This window comes from Sparus aurata, chromosome 24 (genome assembly GCF_900880675.1).
Source record: "Sparus aurata chromosome 24, fSpaAur1.1, whole genome shotgun sequence".
NCBI classification, from domain to species: domain Eukaryota; kingdom Metazoa; phylum Chordata; class Actinopteri; order Spariformes; family Sparidae; genus Sparus; species Sparus aurata.
Window position 1 is genome coordinate 18,776,788 of NC_044210.1, and position 19,848 is coordinate 18,796,635.

General features: G+C 42.2%; 1 protein-coding gene and 1 long non-coding RNA gene across 5 annotated transcripts; one reads left to right on the forward strand and one right to left on the reverse strand.

The window, feature by feature from the left end:
- Positions 1–1,108: 1,108 nt before the first annotated feature.
- On the forward strand, positions 1,109–13,251 carry LOC115577014 (aldehyde oxidase 1-like). 2 transcript variants are annotated; one of them, XM_030409768.1, is made up of 35 exons: positions 1,109–1,208; positions 2,418–2,475; positions 2,598–2,694; positions 3,704–3,812; positions 3,949–4,075; positions 4,197–4,258; positions 4,511–4,588; positions 5,208–5,288; positions 5,369–5,513; positions 6,120–6,212; positions 6,293–6,444; positions 6,604–6,697; positions 6,783–6,892; positions 7,133–7,317; positions 7,596–7,758; positions 7,832–7,909; positions 7,989–8,158; positions 8,236–8,362; positions 8,732–8,854; positions 8,983–9,079; positions 9,159–9,283; positions 9,392–9,525; positions 9,634–9,721; positions 10,167–10,253; positions 10,334–10,525; positions 10,597–10,824; positions 10,905–11,000; positions 11,177–11,305; positions 11,394–11,468; positions 11,556–11,608; positions 11,687–11,801; positions 11,891–11,956; positions 12,138–12,326; positions 12,412–12,579; positions 12,836–13,251. In XM_030409768.1, the coding sequence occupies exons 1-35, from the start codon at positions 1,155–1,157 to the stop codon at positions 12,884–12,886; spliced, it is 3,999 nt and encodes a 1,332-aa protein (XP_030265628.1). In that variant the 5' UTR covers positions 1,109–1,154; the 3' UTR covers positions 12,887–13,251. The 2 variants fall into 2 exon arrangements, with proteins under 2 accessions (XP_030265628.1, XP_030265629.1); XM_030409769.1 differs by having other exon boundaries at positions 8,239–8,362.
- A 2,756-nt stretch (positions 13,252–16,007) lies between these two features.
- LOC115577064 (uncharacterized) lies at positions 16,008–18,265 on the reverse strand. Of its 3 annotated transcripts, none has more exons than XR_003983012.1 (4): positions 17,999–18,265; positions 17,491–17,904; positions 16,836–16,983; positions 16,008–16,685 (listed from the first exon to the last, which is right to left on the reverse strand). It is a non-coding gene; the product is annotated as an uncharacterized LOC115577064 (long non-coding RNA). The 3 variants fall into 3 exon arrangements; XR_003983011.1 differs by having other exon boundaries at positions 16,008–16,338; positions 16,497–16,685; positions 16,836–17,904; XR_003983010.1 differs by having other exon boundaries at positions 16,836–17,904.
- Between the last annotated feature and the right edge of the window lie 1,583 nt (positions 18,266–19,848).

Consider the following 19,848-nt stretch of genomic DNA (forward strand, 5'->3'; position numbering starts at 1 on the left):
TAAAATCAGATGATTTGTTAAGGGAGTCTGCTTACAGTGTCTTTGTGTATAAAACTTTGCCAAATTTACAAGTAGGTCCAAATAGTTAAGAATATGTGTAGACAGCATTTTAAAACATTTATTAAATGTGTCCCAGTGCGACAGACATCGAAATTGAGTGTTTTTTAAAGGGAGTCTGGTGACTTTTGCAGGCGTTTCACAAGATTTTCTTAAGTTTCTTCTCACTCAACAAGTTAAGATGAGATGATTAGAAGCGGGTGCGGTGATATTGTGGTTACTAGTTCAATAGTTGGATCAGTTCAAACAGAACGTGTGCTCACTTTAATCAAGAGCAAAATATCTCATCGCATTATCATGAAACTTGCTGTAAATATCCTTGTTCTTCTTTTGATTGACAAATATTAAATAAAACTAGCCTGTTATTGTATAATACAGTGTTAAAGGACGCTGTTTGTTTAGATAAGTCTGATCTTAAGGGCTTAATATTTTATTTATTTATCATTTTCGATAACACGTAGTCGACCTTGACACAGATGAGTCTTTTCCTGTCAAACAGAGTTCAGGTTAATTATTATAAAATACAACTTGTTATAAAAAAGGCTGCAGAGATCATCGACCAATCAAAGACAAACACATTGTTGTGTGTGATTAAAAACAAGAGATACAAACATTAAACCCACAAAAAGACCAACCAGGATATTGTGACATGACAGTCTTCAGGTATGATGCTCAAAAATGTGGTTAATGTTTGTTTCAGTCTCTCAGGTCACACAAGGTGAAAGGTTTGTGGTTCACAGGCAACCTGCACGGATCAAGTCTGATGCAGTGTGGGACAGGAAATAAACTGATGATTCTTCTATAGTAAAAGCACCTGTTCACAAGAATCCACCATGCTTAAATCCTGTTACATACATCACGAAACTCATTTATATCTCAGATACAAAGTGACGAGTTTTTAGAAAATCTGACGGTTTGCAAAATGAAACAAATTATCGTCGTAGGACATGTTATTTTGATTTGATTAAAACGGAGTTGCCCTTTAAATGTACAGTTCAGAACGAGTCTTTTATTATGAAAATAATGACCGGCGGAAGTGCCGTAGATTTGGACAAACTTGACCATTTTCCTTGCGAAAGTTGTCTCACACCTGAAAGATGTCTTCAGGGAAGGAAGGAGATACGTTGTGCTGCTTTATCAACGGGAAAAAGGTGCGTTTAACTTTTAATTTACACAGTTTCTTCTGTTGTATGTTGGCAAGTTTTAGCTGTAGTTTGTTTTTGCTAACCTCGGTCATAATTACTGTTGTGTTTTTAGCTACACAAACGTCTCCACTAGTGATTATAGTTGCTCTTTTTAACTCATAAAGGGTGTCAGGAGTTTTTGGAACCTAAAATGGTCGATTAAATTGAATGACAACTGGTTTAAAGTAGCGTCAAGGCGACGACAGGTGTTACACCTAAGTCTGTGCCCGGTCAGATTCAGGCTTTATTGGCTGTAAAAGAGTGTAAACGAAATCAGGCTCCAAAGGGTCATTAACAATATGAGGGGCCATTTTGTCTGACATTGATCAACTTAGCCAAAACAAAAAAAGTCACCATTTTATTTATTAAATTCAGTCGTTCATATTAAAACTTAACCATATATGGATGTATTTCTTTATTGTAAGATATGCACTGATGCAGTGCTGGGATGTAACTAAGTACATATACTCAAGTGCTGTGCTTGAATAAAAATGTTAAGGTACTTTAACATTTAGGACTCTCACACACTGTGTAAGGACACTCTCACACTAGCTAGAGTTGGTTATACTTTACCTTGGTTTTCCCATTTTCTGCTACTTCGTATTTCCACCAAACTACATTCTAGAGGCAAATACAATACTTTTACTCCACTACATTTGTTTGAAAACTTTAGTTACCAGTTACTTTGCAGAGTACCAGCTGCATCAGAGCCACAGTAACTTATTTTGAAATTATTATTTTGTCGGTCCTATAAAACATCTTTCTACTACCTAATAAACTAAATGAGTCACCTTTCGTGATAACAGCCGGAATAATACAGCATGTGAGCAACTATTACAAAGGTTATTAATTTAATCACACAGAACATAGTTTGATAATGCCTGTGTCTGATTTGGGTGTGACAAAACAAATAATAGCGTAGCTTTGTGCTAACTTTATTTATTACAGTCAGTCTTTTATATTTAAACTTTACCAACTTGTGAGGTAGTTTTAATCCAATGTACACTTTTGGCATTAGAAAGAGCTGATTGCTTGATATTCCCTGATATTTTTTATATCCCCTCTCCGCCTTTTTCATCTTTCACACCTTGATTATCAGTTATTAGTCGCTTTCTGTGACTGAACTTCATTTCCAGCTCAGGAAAGTTTTGACGTTTTCTCCTTCTGTTAACTCAGGTAACAGAGAACCATGCAGACCCTGAAACCATGCTGCTGTCCTTCCTCAGAGAGAAGCGTATCCTTCACATACGCTTCAGATTCTTTTACACATGTGTTTTTGTTTGATTGATTGTATTTGATGAGCTCCACCTGCAGGTTTCAGCGCTCGACTGGTTAATTCCTTGACTGCATCTTCAGTGAGGTTAACCGGAACCAAGTATGGCTGCGGCGGTGGAGGCTGCGGGGCGTGCACCGTCATGGTGTCGCGCTACCAACCCGCCACCAAAACCATCATGTATCCTGCAAGACAAAACCCCATGACCCCTGCAGCTCTTCTCTGATTGGCTGGGACTCAATCACATGAGTATTTTTGACAGTGTGGCCATTTTATTAACAATTATTAGATTTTAAGGGAACAAGAGGGAGTCTGAATGGGGTTTGTCGACATCCACAGCTGAGAGTTAAGGGAATTTCTTCCTTCCTGGTGCCAAAAACCAGTTCAACATCTGTCTCAGTCCTTCACTGTGCTGCAGCAAAGGACGAGATAATCTCACAAACACACATCTGAATGAAAAACAAATGCTGGACAGGAACTACATGCTGAATAGTAGCTTCTTTCATTCTGCTTTCCCCCTTTTTCATTTTCTCACTTATGTAAAAGAAGATGTTGTTTTGGTGGTAAATGTTGCAGTGATCTACGCTTAGATACAGAAAGTAGTCGCAGTTGTACCATAAAGAAGCTGCATTGGTTGTAATAAATGTTGTATTTGCAGCTGTAGAAGTAATATTGATGCTTCTGGTAAAGGCAAACTGTATGTAGAGCTGCAACTATGAAAGGATCAAATGTCAACAAGCAAATTAATCTACAACTAATTTGATAATAGGTATAACTTTCTCCTCAATTTCTGGTTTCTTTCCTCCTCTGAGAAGTTTGAGGATGTCATCTTCATTAACATTTTCCACCAAATTTCTGATAATCAAGAAAATAATCAACAGATTGATAGACACTGGGAGGAGTATCAGTAGCATTATTTGTTGTTTCTCCCCATATTTTCCTGTTTAACTCTTTGAATTAAGGGTTAATTTGATTGAACCGTTATGAGTTTTCTGTCAAGTCTGAATGAAGTATCTTTCACGGTGACCCTCTACCAAAAAATGTTTATATCTGCACGGATACTTTGCAGGATGGTGTCAGACAATTTAGTGGACGTACTTTCACAGTCAGATTGCGTCGCAGCCGTTGCAGTCTGATTCTAGGCTGGACTGATTCTAAGATTTATCCTTCACCTTCACCACACCGTCAGACATTACGCAGTCAACGCCTGCCTCCTGCCGATCTGCCAGCTCCACGGAGCCGCCGTGACCACGGTGGAGGGTATCGGCAGCACCAAGACTAGGATCCACCCTGTGCAGGTGAGTGTCGCTCGTCACTCATCTCAGCAATACAGTTTGTACAGCTGGAGGCGAGAGACATCAAGTCAAAAACACTGTTGGTTTCAAAGATATTTCATGAACCTAAACTGTGGACGCTGTGTCTGTTTGATGGTAGGAGCGGATAGCGAAGGCTCACGGCTCCCAGTGTGGCTTCTGCACTCCAGGAATGGTGATGTCCATGTACGCTCTGCTGAGGAACAAGCCTCAGCCCAGCATGGACGACATCACACAGGCTCTGGCCGGTTCGTTCTCTTGTTTCTGCTTTAAAATCTGTCACAAAGGAAGCCACTTCAGTATTTAAAGGCATGTTACGACGAGAAATAAGAGACGCAGACGCTCCTAACACACAATGTTGCTTTTCAGGTAACCTGTGTCGATGTACTGGATATCGACCCATTGTTGACGGCTGCAGGACCTTCTGCCAGGTACAAAGCTCAGCTGTAAAACCATGACATCAGATCAGAGACCATAACTTCATTTGTTTGTGAGCGTCACACTACACAAGTCTTAAAATCTGATAGCAGAGCAGAAACTGTGGGGAAGAGAACATCAGAAAGGCTTTAACAGAAGAACCCTCCTGGTATAAATAGATAAAGCAGAAAATGATGCCACGAGTTCAGAAAATGTGATAAATGTAATTGTTAAATGTGGTGTGACGCTCGTGTGACTTGAACCAGGAGGCCAACTGCTGCCAAACCAACGGAGGTGGAGACTGTTGCCTGGACGTGAAGGACGAGACTGATGAACAGGATCACGTGAGTTCAACTGATTATCTGGGTTTTAGTTGCTCTTTGTGTTATTTATTGTCTTCTATCTTTATCTAATTAGTTCCTTGCTTGTATCTCTATAAACTTTTCATTGCAGTTCATTTTTATTTTTTATTGTTTTAATATTTATTGTCCCCTTTTTTAATTTCTGTGTTGCTGCATTATTTTGTCCTTCCATCTTTTTAGTTTTGTGTTTTATTTTTTACCCTTTTCTATTTTCTTTAATTTCTTTCTCTTTCTCTCTTCTCAGAGGTCCAGTTTAACAGTAACTGGGGGAGATATTGGGAATTGCTTAAAAAGGAAATTTACAATTGAATCTAAAAAGTTCAGAGTCCGGTTCTGCTTCGAGGTTTCTGCCTGTTGCTCATCAGCGAAATGTTGCGTCACTGTGAATAAATTAATCAAGGTTAAAGATAAACTTTAACAGGGATTATTTTTATATCAAGAGAGATTAAAATAGTCTGAGTTGTTTTTAATAAAGACAAAAAGAGACTAATTCAATATCTAAATTAGAAATGATTGATATTAACTGCAGCTCCCATCTGAACACGGGATTTTCCCGTCTTGCTCTGCTCTCCTTTTTATAATCCTGCCGTGGTGAATCCAGGAGAAGCCTCAGCTGTTCAACAAGGACGAGTTTCTGCCTCTGGACCCGACCCAGGAGCTCATCTTCCCTCCTGAGCTGATCGTAAGTCAGGCTGAGTTAACTTTATCCACCTCTGCTCGCAGTGTAAACTCACGTTAACTTGATGCAAAAATTGTCCACAGCTGATGGCGGAGTCGTCGAACCTGAAGACACTCACTTTTTATGGGGAGAGGACGAGCTGGGTTTCCCCGACCTCCCTGGACGAGCTGGTTCAGCTGAAGAGCAGCAACCCTAAAGCTCCGCTGGTGATGGGAAACACCAACGTAGGTGAGAAATCAGACCCGCTTCATTCACAAAGTGTTTTTCTACAGAGAAGCAGGAGTCTCATCACATGTTCAGTGTGACCAAACGTGTTCTCTGGTTGCAGCAGCTGATATTCAGCAGGTCTGCATGGTTATTAACATTAAAAAAACATTTATCTGCATCTTGGAAGATCACTGTGACTAACATACAACTTTTTGGACAAACAAGAAGGTTTGAAAGTCCTGAGATGCAAGTGAGAAAAAAACCTAGTGATACATTTTATTTTATTTCATTTCAATTTTACAAGTGTTTTTTTGCAGAGAACAGGTGAGAAAAAGTAAACACAAGGTATGTAACGCTCCTGTCATGTGTTTAGAGAGCATGATGGGGAAATGAGAACTCACCTGGTGGCTGAATTGAGAATTACAACAACAAACTTTGATTTGTTTTCACAGATTAGAAAAAGGAAACTCTCACTTGCCTCTCAGGGCTTCTGTAACAATAGTTTTTATAAACTGGACCTCGTGTGGTATTGAGAAATGATGGATGAACTTGAAATGATGTTTTCTGGTTATATTATGGATGTGTTGTCGTCGTATTGAGACTCTGCTCTCTGTATCTGTGTTGAAGGTCCAGATATAAAGTTCAAAGGTGTCCTGCATCCTCTGATTATCTCTCCGACCAGAGTCGTGGAGCTGTTCGACGTCACTCATACGGCACAGGGTCTGTAACCTCTCTCTGTAGTTTTCTGTTTGTCCTGATTTTTAAGGTAGAGTTTCACAGCTTCTCTTGCGTCCCTGCAGGTGTTTGGGTCGGAGCGGGCTGCAATCTGTCCGAGGTTCAGTCTCTGCTGGAGAAGCTGGCTCCTCAGTTTCCGAAAGAGAAGACGGAACTGTTCAGAGCGTTGATCCGACAGCTGAGGAACCTGGGAAGCCAGCAGATCCGTAACGTTGCTGTACGTTGACGTCAGCCTTTACAAATTCATGTATTTTAACAGTCTTTACTGATTTATTTCTGCTCTACTGTAACAGTTCATAGATCCACAAGAATCTAGAAGAAATCCCAGAACTAAAATCATGTGAATTCATTCATTTGATTTATTTTGCATCTTTAGTCTCTTGGAGGAAACATCATGAGCGCGTACCCAAACTCAGACCTGAACCCTGTTTTGGCTGCCGGGAACTGCAAAGTGAGCGTCGTCTCCAACGGTGAGTAGAGTTAAATTGAGGATCTGCTGCAGATTCACATCAGAGGTGTTTAAATTTAACGAGCAGTCTTCTCTGAATCCACCAGGAGGAAGACGAGAAGTTCATCTGAATCAAGACTTCTTCGTGAGCTTTGGGAAAACCGTCCTGAAGCCAGAGGAAATCATTGTGTCTGTCTTTATTCCCTTCACCAGAGAGGTGCAGATACACCTTCTGATTGTTCTCCTCCTTACAGTCATAATACAATAAACTTTATTAACAGAGCAATAAAGTACAAAGTTCTGAACAGATGAAATAGATTAAAACCAATGATCTTAACAAGCCGCTCAGATAAAATCAGGAGATGTTAACCTTTACTCCAGGTATACTGTTACTTCCTGTGTGGCTCGTCTTTGTTGACGACAGCCAGCGATGGATAACTCATCGTCTGTCCTGCAGGGGGAGTTTGTAGGAGCTCTCCGTCAGGCTCCGAGGAAGGAGGCCGCCTTCGCTACAGTGACAACTGGGATGAGAGTGTTCTTCTCCGAGCGATCCAGAGTTGTTCAGGAAGTCAGTATTTACTACGGAGGAATGGGACCGACCACCGTCAGTGCCGCGAAAACCTGCGCTGCCATCGTCTCGAAGTGAGACGCTTCAATATTTTAGTTATTCTTTCTTTTCCTTCTTTCCTATGTTTCCTTTTTTCTTAGTTTTACTTCTTTATTTTCCTTTCTTCTGCTTCATTACCTCTCTTAACCTTTTCATGACTGTTTCTTAGTTTTTTTGCTTCTTTACTTTCTTCTTTCTGACCTTTCGGTCACAATTGTTCCTGTTTTCACCTCTCTTCTCTCAATCCGTCATGTCTTCCTGTTCTCTTAACCTCGGTTAATTGAAGCTAGAAATCATCTTGTGTCTCTTTCAGGCCCTGGGATGACGAGACCCTAAGCCGGGCCTACGACGTCCTCCTGGATGAGCTGGACCTCCCTCCTTCGGCTCCTGGAGGAAAAGTGGAGTTTCGTCGCTCTTTGACTCTCAGCCTCCTCTTCAAATTCAACCTGGAGGTCCTGCAGAAGCTCAGAGAAATGGTAAGACAAGGAACTATTTCTGTAAGTATTTTGGCTGACGTGCTGGAGGATTTTAAAGAGTTTCTGTTTGCAGAATGTGATTAAAGATGAGCTTCCTGAGAGGATCCGTCCTTTACCCAGAGACATCCAGCTCAGCCTGCAGGAGTTCCAGGTCTGAACACATCCCTCAGTCAAAGTTGTGTTGTCCCACATTTGGAGTAATTAACCGACTGCATCTTCTTTTTCATCAGCATGTGTCAAAGGACCAGAGTGCCCATGACCCGGTGGGGCGTCCCATCATGCATCGCTCTGCCATCAGCCAGGCCACAGGCGAGGCCGTGTACTGTGACGACATCCCCAAAACAGACGGGGAGCTCTTCATGACTGTGGTCACCAGCGCTCGAGCGCACGCTAAAATCACGTGAGGAGAATGTGAACGATGTTTGTCTCGCTCAGTGATCTTCACTTGTGGTTCTAAACGTGTCTCTCGTCCAACAGAAGTCTGGATGTGAGCGAGGCTCTGCGGCTCCCCGGCGTCGTCGATGTCATCACGGCCAAAGATATTCCCGGGAAGAACGTCCGAACGGAATTTGGTTATGATGAGGAGCTGCTCGCTGAGAGCCAGGTAGAGAGTGTGTGTGTGCGTGTGTGTGTGTGTGCACCTTAATGTTTGTGTTATCCTTGCCTGTGTGTTTGTGTGCGTAAGTGTACATACATGATGTATCGTATGAAACAGTTAATTTAACAGATCTGAGTTATAAAAATACCAAGAGATATGTTATAAAATGTTTCAGGATGAAATATTCACAACTGCTTTTGACATTTATACCCACAAGGGGTCGCCAAAACTTCACGGTGTGTCCACGGGTTTGATTTTGAAGGGTATGAGATAAAAAAGAAAAGTAACACATTTCATTAATTTCTGTAAAGAAATCTTAGTGATTCCTTAAAGTTTAGATAAATGCGTCTTTGTGATCATCTCTGTTGTCTGCAGGTGTCGTGCGTTGGTCAGATGATCTGTGCGGTGGTCGCTGACACGAGGGTGCACGCCAAGCGAGGAGCAGCAGCTGTGAAGATCAGCTATGAAGACCTGCCCGACCCAGTTTTTACCGCAGAGGTGAAGGACGCAGTTTTTCTACAGATGCAGCACGACATCATATCTTGTTTGTGCTGCGTTTTGTTCACATCACCTTCTAATTTTACATCACAGCTCATTTTTGTGTTTGTTGTCTCTGTGTGTGTCAGGACGCCATCGAGAAGTCGTCCTTCTTTGAGCCTCGGCGGGTGATCTGGAGAGGAAACGTGACCGAAGCCTTCAAGACTGTCGATCAGCTTCATGAAGGTAAATGTTTGTGCTCAGTTTTCCTCGGAAGGTTTGGCTGTTTGTGTTTTAACTCGAGGTGTTGTGTTTGTTTACCCAGGAGAGATTCGATTGGCCGGTCAGGAGCATTTCTACATGGAGACCCAAAGCATGCTGGTCATTCCTGTCGGAGAGGAGACAGAGTTCAAAGTTTACGCCTCTTCTCAGTGGCCGACGTTGACTCAGGTACGGATGTTTTGATTACATTTATTTATTTTTAGACTGTTGGTGAAGCTAAAAGAGGAATCAAATGGAAGGATTGTTGTTTGCTGTGTCTTGTTTTCCCGACTGCAGGAGGCAATTGCCGAGACGTTGAACATCCCGTCCAACAGAGTCACCTGTCACGTCAAAAGGATAGGCGGAGGTTTCGGCGGGAAGGTCACTAAAACCCCCTTACTGGCCAGTGTTACAGCTGTGGCTGCACAGAAGTGAGTCGCAGGAAAAGAACTTTCAAGACAAAAAGCAGGATCAGAGATTTATGATCAGAAAATAATTTTTTTCCCCTTAATTTTAATTGTTTAACATCTTCCGCTCAGGACCAGTCGTCCAGTGCGCTTCGTACTGGAGCGAGGCGACGACATGCTGATCACAGGAGCTCGTCACCCCGTCCTGGGAAGATACAAAGTACAACACACTCAGACACCTCACTTGATCTTGACCTAGAATTTTACGGAAACACAAGAAAAACAAACAAAAACACTATGGAGGAATAATAAAAAGTCTAAACCGACGAGCCCTAGTCGCATGTTGATAACTTGGTGTACACACATATCTCGCTAACGTGAATAAAACGAGACCACCACTTAAAACCAGACCTCCTCAGTTATTCTGGCTTCTCTCTTTGCTTCTGTTGCTTCTTTTGTGAAATGGTTGATGCTTTTAGTTTCCAACAAACCTCTAAAAGTCCTTTAAACTTAACAAACTGGGAAGGAAGTACTGCATCACTCTATGTTGGAAAGCTAACACCGTACCTACGTAATCAGACAGTGCTTCAGTTTGATGGTTCCAAAGCCACAAACATGTTGTTATAAGATATTTATATGATCAAATTGTTTGTGTTTGTTTTCAGGTGGGTTTCATGAAGGATGGAAGGATCGTGGCTGCAGACATTCAGTACTACTCCAATGCTGGCCACACTATCGATGAGTCGCTTATGGTTTGTAAAAGCGGCTTCAGTTGTTACTCTGAAGGCAAGAATTAAAAAGGACGTAATTATCGATTTTGTTCTTCTTGCAGATCGTAGAAAAGATTCTGCTCCACATGGACAATGCCTACAACATCCCCAACCTGCACGGTCGTGGTGCCGCCTGCAGGACCAACCTGCCCTCCAACACTTCCTTCAGGGGCTTCGGCGTGCCGCAGGGCATCATGATCATGGAGAACATGATCAACGACGTGGCCGTGCTGCTGGGACGCCCTGCAGACGAGGTCCACATGATGAATATCAAAATAAGAGAAACTGCTGTTTCAGTACAACTAAATCCTGATTGCCTCTTCAGATTCGGGAGATCAACATGTACAAGGGGCCGTCAGTCACCCACTACAAGATGGAGTTCAGCCCTGAGAACATGCTGCGCTGCTGGAACGAGTGTAAAGTCAAGTCCGACTTCAGCAACCGCCGCAAAGCTGTCGACCAGTTTAACCAGCAGAACCGCTGGAAGAAGAGGGGCATGGCCATCCTCCCCATCAAATATGGGATCGCATTCGCAGAGGGCCAATTTAATCAGGTCTGTGGGAGTCTTTCTGAACTGGTTATTGCGGCAGTTACCTTATTTTCTTAACTGACTTTTATCCGTGTGTGTAACAGGGCGGAGCTCTGGTTCACATCTACAAGGATGGGTCGGTTCTGGTCACTCATGGCGGGACGGAGATGGGTCAGGGCATCCACACTAAAATACAACAGGTACTCTGACGTTTGCGTCTCCTGAGGTTTGTCTCGATGAGTCGGATGATTCAGGTGATGTTTTTTCTTGCTCTGTGATGTTGGTGGATTCCAATGAAGGAATCCACCAACATGACACGATAATATAAATACATAAAACTTTGCTCGTACTCAGCTCAGGGTTTGTTTGCTGTCAGGTGGCGAGTCGAGAGCTTCACATCCCGACCTCAAAGATCTACATCAGTGAAACCAGCACCAACACTGTTCCCAACACCTGCCCCACCGCAGCCTCCTTTGGTACCGACGCCAACGGCATGGCAGTCAAGGTCAAGTCCTGTTTGTTACACAGCTTCTACTGCAGGTAACAGTTTAATCTGAGGACTTAATATATCATCTACATCTTTTTTTATTCAGAACGCCTGCATGACTCTGTACCAGAGACTGGAGCCAATCAGGCAGAAGGACCCCAAAGGATCATGGGAGAGCTGGGTATGATTTTTATAAGAAAAGATCAGTTACAGATTCTCTGTGATCGCTGCGGGAAAAGACAAATCTATGTCTTTATTCTGTCTCCAGATCGATGCAGCGTACTTTGAGAAGATCAGCCTGTCAGCGACCGGGTACCACGGGTACGACCCGGATCAGTCAAGTCCGATTGAACGTGTTTATTGATAAAGTGACGGTAACAGCTTCCTGTTTGTCCTCAGGGGTCCAGATCTTTACATGGACTGGGACAAGATGGAGGGGCAACCTTACGCTTACTTCACATACGGAACTTGTTGCTGTGAGGTGGAGCTGGACTGCCTCACTGGAGACTACCGGGTCAGAATGGAACTGCTACGACTCAAAGTCTCTTATTTTAACTCTCTACAGACTAACTGAACCTTTTTGGGTTTGTTTGTTTCCCGTAGACGGTGAGGACAGACCTCATGGTCGACATCGGCAGGAGTGTGAACCCCTCAGTGGACATCGGCCAGGTGAGTCCAGAAGAAGAATTAATTCTGGTTTTAATTGACTTCTTATTTACCAGAAACCCAATAAGTTAAAGGTTCAGATGCAGCTGTAACATGTTAGGAAGGTTCCTAGGAGGAGTCTTCCCTCCTTCCTTCCTTCCTCTTGTCTTGTCTTTACAGTTGCTTTCTGTCCTCCCTCTGTCAGATTGAAGGAGCGTTTATGCAAGGTTTGGGTCTCTACACTCTTGAGGAGTTGAAGTTTTCCCCCTTCGGGCTCCTGTACACTCGAGGTCCGTCCCAGTATAAGATCCCTGCGGTGTGCGACACTCCACTTCGCTTCAATGTTTATCTGCTGCCTGACTCCGACAACCCCCATGCCATCTACTCCTCCAAGGTCAGAAGTCACAATGCCTAGATGCTCTTTCAAAAACAGTTTACAGTTTTTTTTTACCTAATGAATACCATGCCCGGTTCTGCAGGGTATCGGAGAACCCATCGTCTTCCTGGGCAGCTCCGTGTTCTTCGCCATCAAAGACGCCGTGGCTGCAGCTCGCTCAGATTCGGGTTTAGTCGGCCCGTTTTCTCTGGACAGCCCCGCAACGCCGGAGAGAGCCTGTCTGGCTTGTTCCTCCCCGTTCACGAAGAAGGTAGATGACTTTTAATAAATAATCAATATTGATCAGTTAATCAGAAAACTGATATAGGTTACATACAGAGGGAGTTACCACACAAAACTTCCATCTATAATTCCTCAATTTATAACCTGATTTTTTAATCTTTCCGTAATGTTTCGTCTGAGAATAAACAAGCTAAATTTGAATCAACCATTGTAGCTCGTTACTCCTGGCCGAGTGTTCACCATAAATGTATTTATTTCTCTTTCTTGTCCTGTTTTATTTCCAGATTCCAGTGAGCAAACCAGGATCTTTCAAACCATGGGCATTAAACATCTAACACCGAAATCTGTTTGTTCATTTTAAATGTAATCAAATCAAAACCTACACTGACTGTGAAATCAACATAACCAGTAATGATTAAACGATGCAGCTAATTTTCTGATACAAACCTAATACACTTGAATTTTGTTGTATTGCACATGTCTTCACATGTCTTCCCCCGTCTTCACATGTCTTCTCCTGCCCTCACGTCTTTTCCTGCCTTCACATCTTCCCCTGTCTTCACGTGTCTTTACATGTCTTCTCCTGCCCTCACATGTCTTCTTTTGATGAAGAAATTACCCAATTTTTGGGACAAATTTAACAATGTATGATATGAAATGAATGCAGCATGAGCAATAAAATAAACAGAACAACACTTCACCCAGTTCTCTCTCTTTGTGTGCTGCAGCAACAACCACAAAATGTACCATGTATTTACTTTCTTTGTATAAAAAGGCCTCATGTTACACTAAATACTCTAGATTAAAAAATGTTTACAAATATCTTTACTTAATATTATTTAAGTTGAAAGTGTCCACATGTTACTCTATTAGGGCTTTGACTTTTGGCCAAAAATCATATTCGAAGTTTGTTTGTTTATTAATATTAATATTCGAATATATTCAAATATTTATTCATAATATTTTGACCATTAAATGCCTTCAGTAAGACCTATATTGGTATCAAACTTAAGCCCTATATGTTCTGTCCACCAGAGGGCAGTGTATCAGTCAATGTCAATAGGCAGGCAATGATGTTTTCAGAAGAAAAACAATGTTTTTTTTTTACTTTTATGAAAAGACAGTCCCTCCTCCTCTTCCAGCTTGCCGGGATGTAGTGTTGACAGGTCTCAAGTTGCTGGTCGTCGCGTGGTATGTGAGTTTGGTCCTATATATTTTATATAGCACTTTGTCCTTAGTCGTGATTTTTCCCTGTTCCTTTGGGAACTCAAAGTAGCGCCACACGTTGCTTTTACAGATGGTCTGGAGTGTAGATTTCAAACTCCTCAGGCGTAGTTGTTGTAGGCGTCGGCGCGGCCATTGTTCTGGTATACAAAATAGGCGCTAACCAGGATGCTAACCTCACCTACAGGAGCCCAGATGACCAATAATAGCCTTGCTAATGAGCTCGCGATTCACAACTTCACCAGGCGGGAAAAAGGCTCGGAATCTGAATTGGAAACGTTTACAAGCAAACACATTTACAAAAAATAATGCCCATAACATGTTCGAATATTAAGGGCTGCCTAATATTCGTTCGAATATCTTTATTTTTGTAAATATTCGAATGATATTCGAATAACGAAGATCAGAGTCAAAGCCCTATACTCTATCTTGTGATACTACAATAATATAACATATATGACTTTTGGCTTTTTTTCTGTCTTTGTGGATACTCAATATTATAAATTAGTTACAGATTTTGGGATATTTTGGTGTTTCATGCACTCATATCTTCATATCCCCAACTAATGTTGAGTAACATAAATAGAAATAGAATCAATTTAATGTAATGCATGCATTTATAACCCCGTTTTTAAAAAAAATAATTAAATGAAATTGCCTTTATTACCTTGTTCCTGTGCCAAAGACGCCGCGTCCTAGCGGCCCTCAGGACTACAGGCCGGTGGCCCTGACATCTCACATCATGAAGACCCTGGAGAGGCTCATCCTGGAGCAGCTAAGGCCTATGGTCAGGCCCTTCACTGATCCACTACAGTTTGCCTACCAGCCCCGCCTGGAAGTTGAGGATGGCATCATCTACCCGCTGAACAGAGTCTACACTCATCTGGACAAGCCGGCCAGCACTGTGAGAGTCATCTTCTTTGACTTCTCCAGTGCTTTCAACACCATCCGTCCAGCTCTACTTGGTGAGAAGATGGCTGCCATGCAGGTTGATGCCCCCATTGTGTCCTCGATTGTTAATTACCTGATGGGCAGACCACAGTACGTACGCCTACAGAACTGTGTGTCTGACAGGGTGGTCAGCAACACTGTGGCCCCCCAGGGGACTGTCCTCTCTCCCTTCCTCTTCACCCTATACACCTCTGACTTCAAATATTGCACTCAGTCTTGCCACCTTCAGAAGTTTTCTGATGATTCAGCAATAGTTGGCTGCATCGAGAAGGGTGATGAGAATGAATACAGGACTGTTGTGGGTAACTTTGTCACTTGGTGTGAACTGAATCCCCTGCAGCTCAACGTGACAAAGACAAAGGAGCTCATAGTGGATCTGAGGAGGGCGAAAACACCAGTGACCCCTGTTTCCATCCAGGGTGTCCCTGTGGACACTGTTGAGGAGTACAAGTACCTGGGGGTGTACTTTAATAAGTTAATAAGTTGGACTGCACTAGAAACACTGAGGCGGTCTATAAAAAAGGCCAAAGTCGACTCTTTTTCCTAAGGAGGCTGAGGTGCTTTAACATCTGCCGGACGATGCTGAGGATGTTCTACGAGTCTGTTGTGGCCAGTGTGATCTTCTTCGCTGTCACATGTTGGGGCAGTGGGCTGAAGGTCGCAGATAACAATTGACTGAACAAACTGATCAGAAGGGCCGGCGATGTCGTGGGGGAGGAGCTGGACACTCTGACGACTGTGGCAGAGAGGAGGATGCTGTCCAAGCTTAAGTCCATCTTGGATAATGTCAAACACCTTCTCTATGACACACTGGCCCAGCAGATGAGCACATTCAGTGGAAGACTCCTCTCACCCAGATGCACCACTGAGCGCCACAGGAAATCATTCCTGCCTGTGGTCATTAAACTCTATAACGCCTCCCTAGATAGTCAGATAACCCCCCTTCTGTAACCTGACTCAAGCAAAAATACGGACAATCATTCTTCTTTTTTTGGTTTTGTTTGCACTTTTTGCACATTATTTAAACTGTACATTTGATCTTTTATATATTGTTATATAAAAGTTTGTAACAAAAAATAATTTCCCCCTGGGATTATTGAAGTATTTCTGATTCTGTATATATATATCTATATATATATATATATATATATTTTTTTTTTTTTACATTTATATCTATTTATGATATCATCAAGACATAAATGAATTTATTGAGGAAAGGAACATTTGCCAGGAAGTTTATTCATAGAAAGAGCTTTATTAGCACAAACGCAAACACACAACATGTACAAAGCATAATCTGCCCACACAACAACGGGAAGCTCACGAGAAGCCCAAAATCCTACAGCACCAGGAAGTGTCTGTCTGCCGCCTCGGAGCTGTAGGTAACTGCCGGCCTTCTGTCTGAATTCGGTCCGTTTTGCAGATGTCTGTGGTACGTTGCCCTGTACTTCGGAATCGCCTCTAATCTCGACTGCAGTGTGGCACAGAGCTCGGTGAGCTCCTGGCTCCATTCAGACACCCGCCGTCTTCCCCCACAGACATCAGGTGTATGGCGGCGCACTTCCAAAGGTCCACCTCATCCTCAGCTAGCACTCTGTCTCACTTCCAGGAGCTGTAAAAACATCAATAAAGACAATCAGTATTGCATGATGCACTGCGTATAGATACAACACATCTATTAATGCACCTGAAAAATAGTCACATTGACCAAAAACGGATCTAATCTACAGTGGCGGTCCTAGCTTTCATGACACCCTGGGTGAACCTCACCTCCAGCGAAGTTGATGGTGGCAACTTCTTCCGTCACTGTCATTTCTAGGGAATACAAAGTCAGATATTACCTGACTTGGTCCCCTGGAAACCAGTTGTGTCTGAATTCTCACAGTCAGAACAGAAGGCCAGTTAGCAGGTCAGTGCACAGAGGCTCATCCTCAGGAGGCGATTCTGTTTCAGGCATTTCTAATGGAGAGCACAAGGGCATTAGTATACACACATTATTCACAGCATCTATAGTGCAGAACATAACACATACCCAGTGATAATAACATTATAACTGTCTGCAAAATGCTTTGCAGGGATACAAACACACACACGTGCACACAAACTCACGTGAGTTTTGCTGGGGAGAAGTAGAGGTAAATGTGTCTTCATCCTCAGGATCAGGCAGCATTTGTGGAGACGTGTGTGGCTGTAGAGGTAGATGGCTCCTCATCCCGGCTAGTGGCAGAGGGTGCTCCAAAATATTTTTAAAAGTCCCCTGCATTCACATTAAAATACAACATAAATGATCAATGCAGGAATGGCACAATTAAATAAACCTGTTATTAAGCATAATGTATCCAACTTTTAGAATAGGAAACCAGTGAATAGAAAACAAAACACCAGCTCCTTGGTTGATGGCTTATTATATACATGACACTCAAAATGACTCAGAAAGCTACATAACGAAATATCTGTACAATATGACTCTTTTGAATTAGCTTACAGAATTGATAATTCACTTTACTGAGCAGCACAGGACCTGACGTGATGTTTAACAAACAATATGTGAGCTAGTCATGTAGTATTACATACACATTAATAATTAGATATAATGTTTGATATTCAGTTGGACTGAAAACGGATGCTGTCGTCATCTACTATTTTAGCCAGCAGTGTAGCAAGAGGCTAACAAACATACGAGTTAGCCTAACTTATACTAATTAACGTCATTTCATCTCATTACATGCATGGTCACACTTGAGTATTTGACATGGCTCCATACCTTTATCTTTTGCTCGTTTCTCCTCTTCTTGTTTTCTCTTTTTCCTGAACTGGGCACCTGATGGCTGTGTCCTCTTCTTATCCATTTGTTTTTTTGACACTCGGGAATCAACACGTGACCCCTCCCAACACCGTCAACCAAGAGTGAAGACTAAACCAATTCACCTCGTTTTGTAATATATTTCATTATTTAATCAAACCCCCAAGACATATGTGAAACTACGGGCTTTTATTCACAATATTATTATGACTGAAATGTCCTTCATGTGGAAGGAATTCGTGATGTGATTGCCTTTATCCTACTTACTGCATTAGTTGTGCACTATTAGATGAATCACAGCTTCAGCCTGCGATGGAAGATCTGTTGTTTGTACCTGAAGCTCCTGCGTACTGTCTCGTAATGTCTTACAGACAGCTGGAAAACAATTAAATGAGAGTGGTATGAATAAAAAAAAAACGTGAGTCACAGTAAAATTAAACAATTGGAGAAAACAGTAAACGTTACTTACACACGATGGCGTCATTATCGGCATCGTGTAAATCTGGACTTGGAGACATAGCTCCAAGCTAATGGGAGGTCGCGGCCTCGTTATGAGGCGAGGTTAGTCTGTGAGAACAAAATGCTCGCAGCGATAAACCTCCGTGTCTCTCTGCGGCAGAGAATGGACCTCGTCGGCGACACTGTCCGTGGCGACCCGGCAAAGCACCTCCCGTCAGCGCAGGCCTCCTCTCGACAGTGGCCGTGCCGCTAGCATAGCTCCTGCTAGCTAGCTAAGCTCCTGCTAGCTAGCTAAGCTCCTGCTAGCTAGCTAAGCTCCTGCTAGCTAGCTAAGCTCCTGCTAGCTAGCTAAGCTCCTGCTAGCTAGCTAAGCTCCTGCTAGCTAAGCTCCTGCAAGCTAGCTAAGCTCCTGCTAGCTAGCTAAGCTCCTGCTAGCTAGCTTAGCCGAACCTGCTTCGTGTCCAATTAAACGAACACTCACATACTCACAGCACGTCGTCCGACAACAGCTCACAGTCCGTTAGTAATAAAACAAGACATACACGGATTGCCGCTTTGGAAAAGAGGGCATGTGCCAGGGCCCCAGAGCCAAGGGGCCCTTGGCCTTCAGAGTTTTTTAATTTATTTATTTATTTTTTGATACAATTTTTAAAAAGAATATTGGAATGAATGTGGTTTTGAAATGTAGTATGATAATAAAATCATTTTAATGTTTTAGAAATTATAAGGTTAAATCAATGCGTAATGACACAATGACGTACGTATCACTTCACCTGACTCTCCATCAGCACGGAGCTGAATAGATAAGGACTGAATTCCTATTGTCAGCTGAATTTGCCCTTTAATATCCAACAGCAGCTCTGGGTAAATACAGATGAGGATCATTTTTAAACATACAAAGATTAAGAAAATGAACAAAAAGGAGAAAAAAAGAAGCTTTTAACCCCCCGATGATAATTCATGGAGCACTTTCCAAATCAAATCACACATAAAAAGAAAATATAAACGAGGAAAATGACAGAAAACAGTGTGAAACAGGTCAAAGACATTTATTAAAGTATGTTTTTGTGTCTTCTGGTGCTTCTCCTCTGCTCTGCTGCCCTTTAGCTCCCTCTTGTGGTGAATCTCTCTGCGCTCTCAGTCTGACAGCTCTGACTCTTCATCCAGCCCTGAACTGATCTTATAACAAAGCTGCTTTTATATTCAACATGACTTAGAAGTAGCTCATATTACAGTAGTTACTGTTTAATGTAGGCTGGTGGAAACTGACACGTTTTACAAGGAAAGAAACACTCTAATGTTTTGCATTTAAAAGCCGAATTTACAAGAAGGCACCAATGATTTAGAACTTGTCATAGCCATCTCACAAAGTCTAATAAAGTTTATCCTCGGTGGACAACTCTTAAAATCAGACCATTTGTTAAGGGAGTCTGGTTACATTGTCTTTGCGTATAACCCTTGACGAATTAACAAGTAGGTCGACATAGTTAAAAATGTGTGCAGATAGTATTTTAAACATTTGTTAAATGTGGGACACTTGTCAAAATTGAGCATTTTTTAGAGGGAGTCTGGCGACTTTTGTAGCCGTTTCACAAGGTTTCTTAAGTTCTTCTCACTCAACAACTCTTAATATCAGACAATTTGTGATATTGTGATTACAGCTGTATCAGTTCAAGCAGACAGTGTGTTCACTTTAATCAAGAGGAAAATATCTCATGGCATTATCATGAAACTTACTGTAAATATCTTTGTGCTTCTTTTGATTAACGAATAAGAAATAAAACTAGCCTGTAATTGTATAATACAGTGTTAAAGGACGCTGTTTGTTTAGATAAGTCTGGCTTAATATTTGATATATTT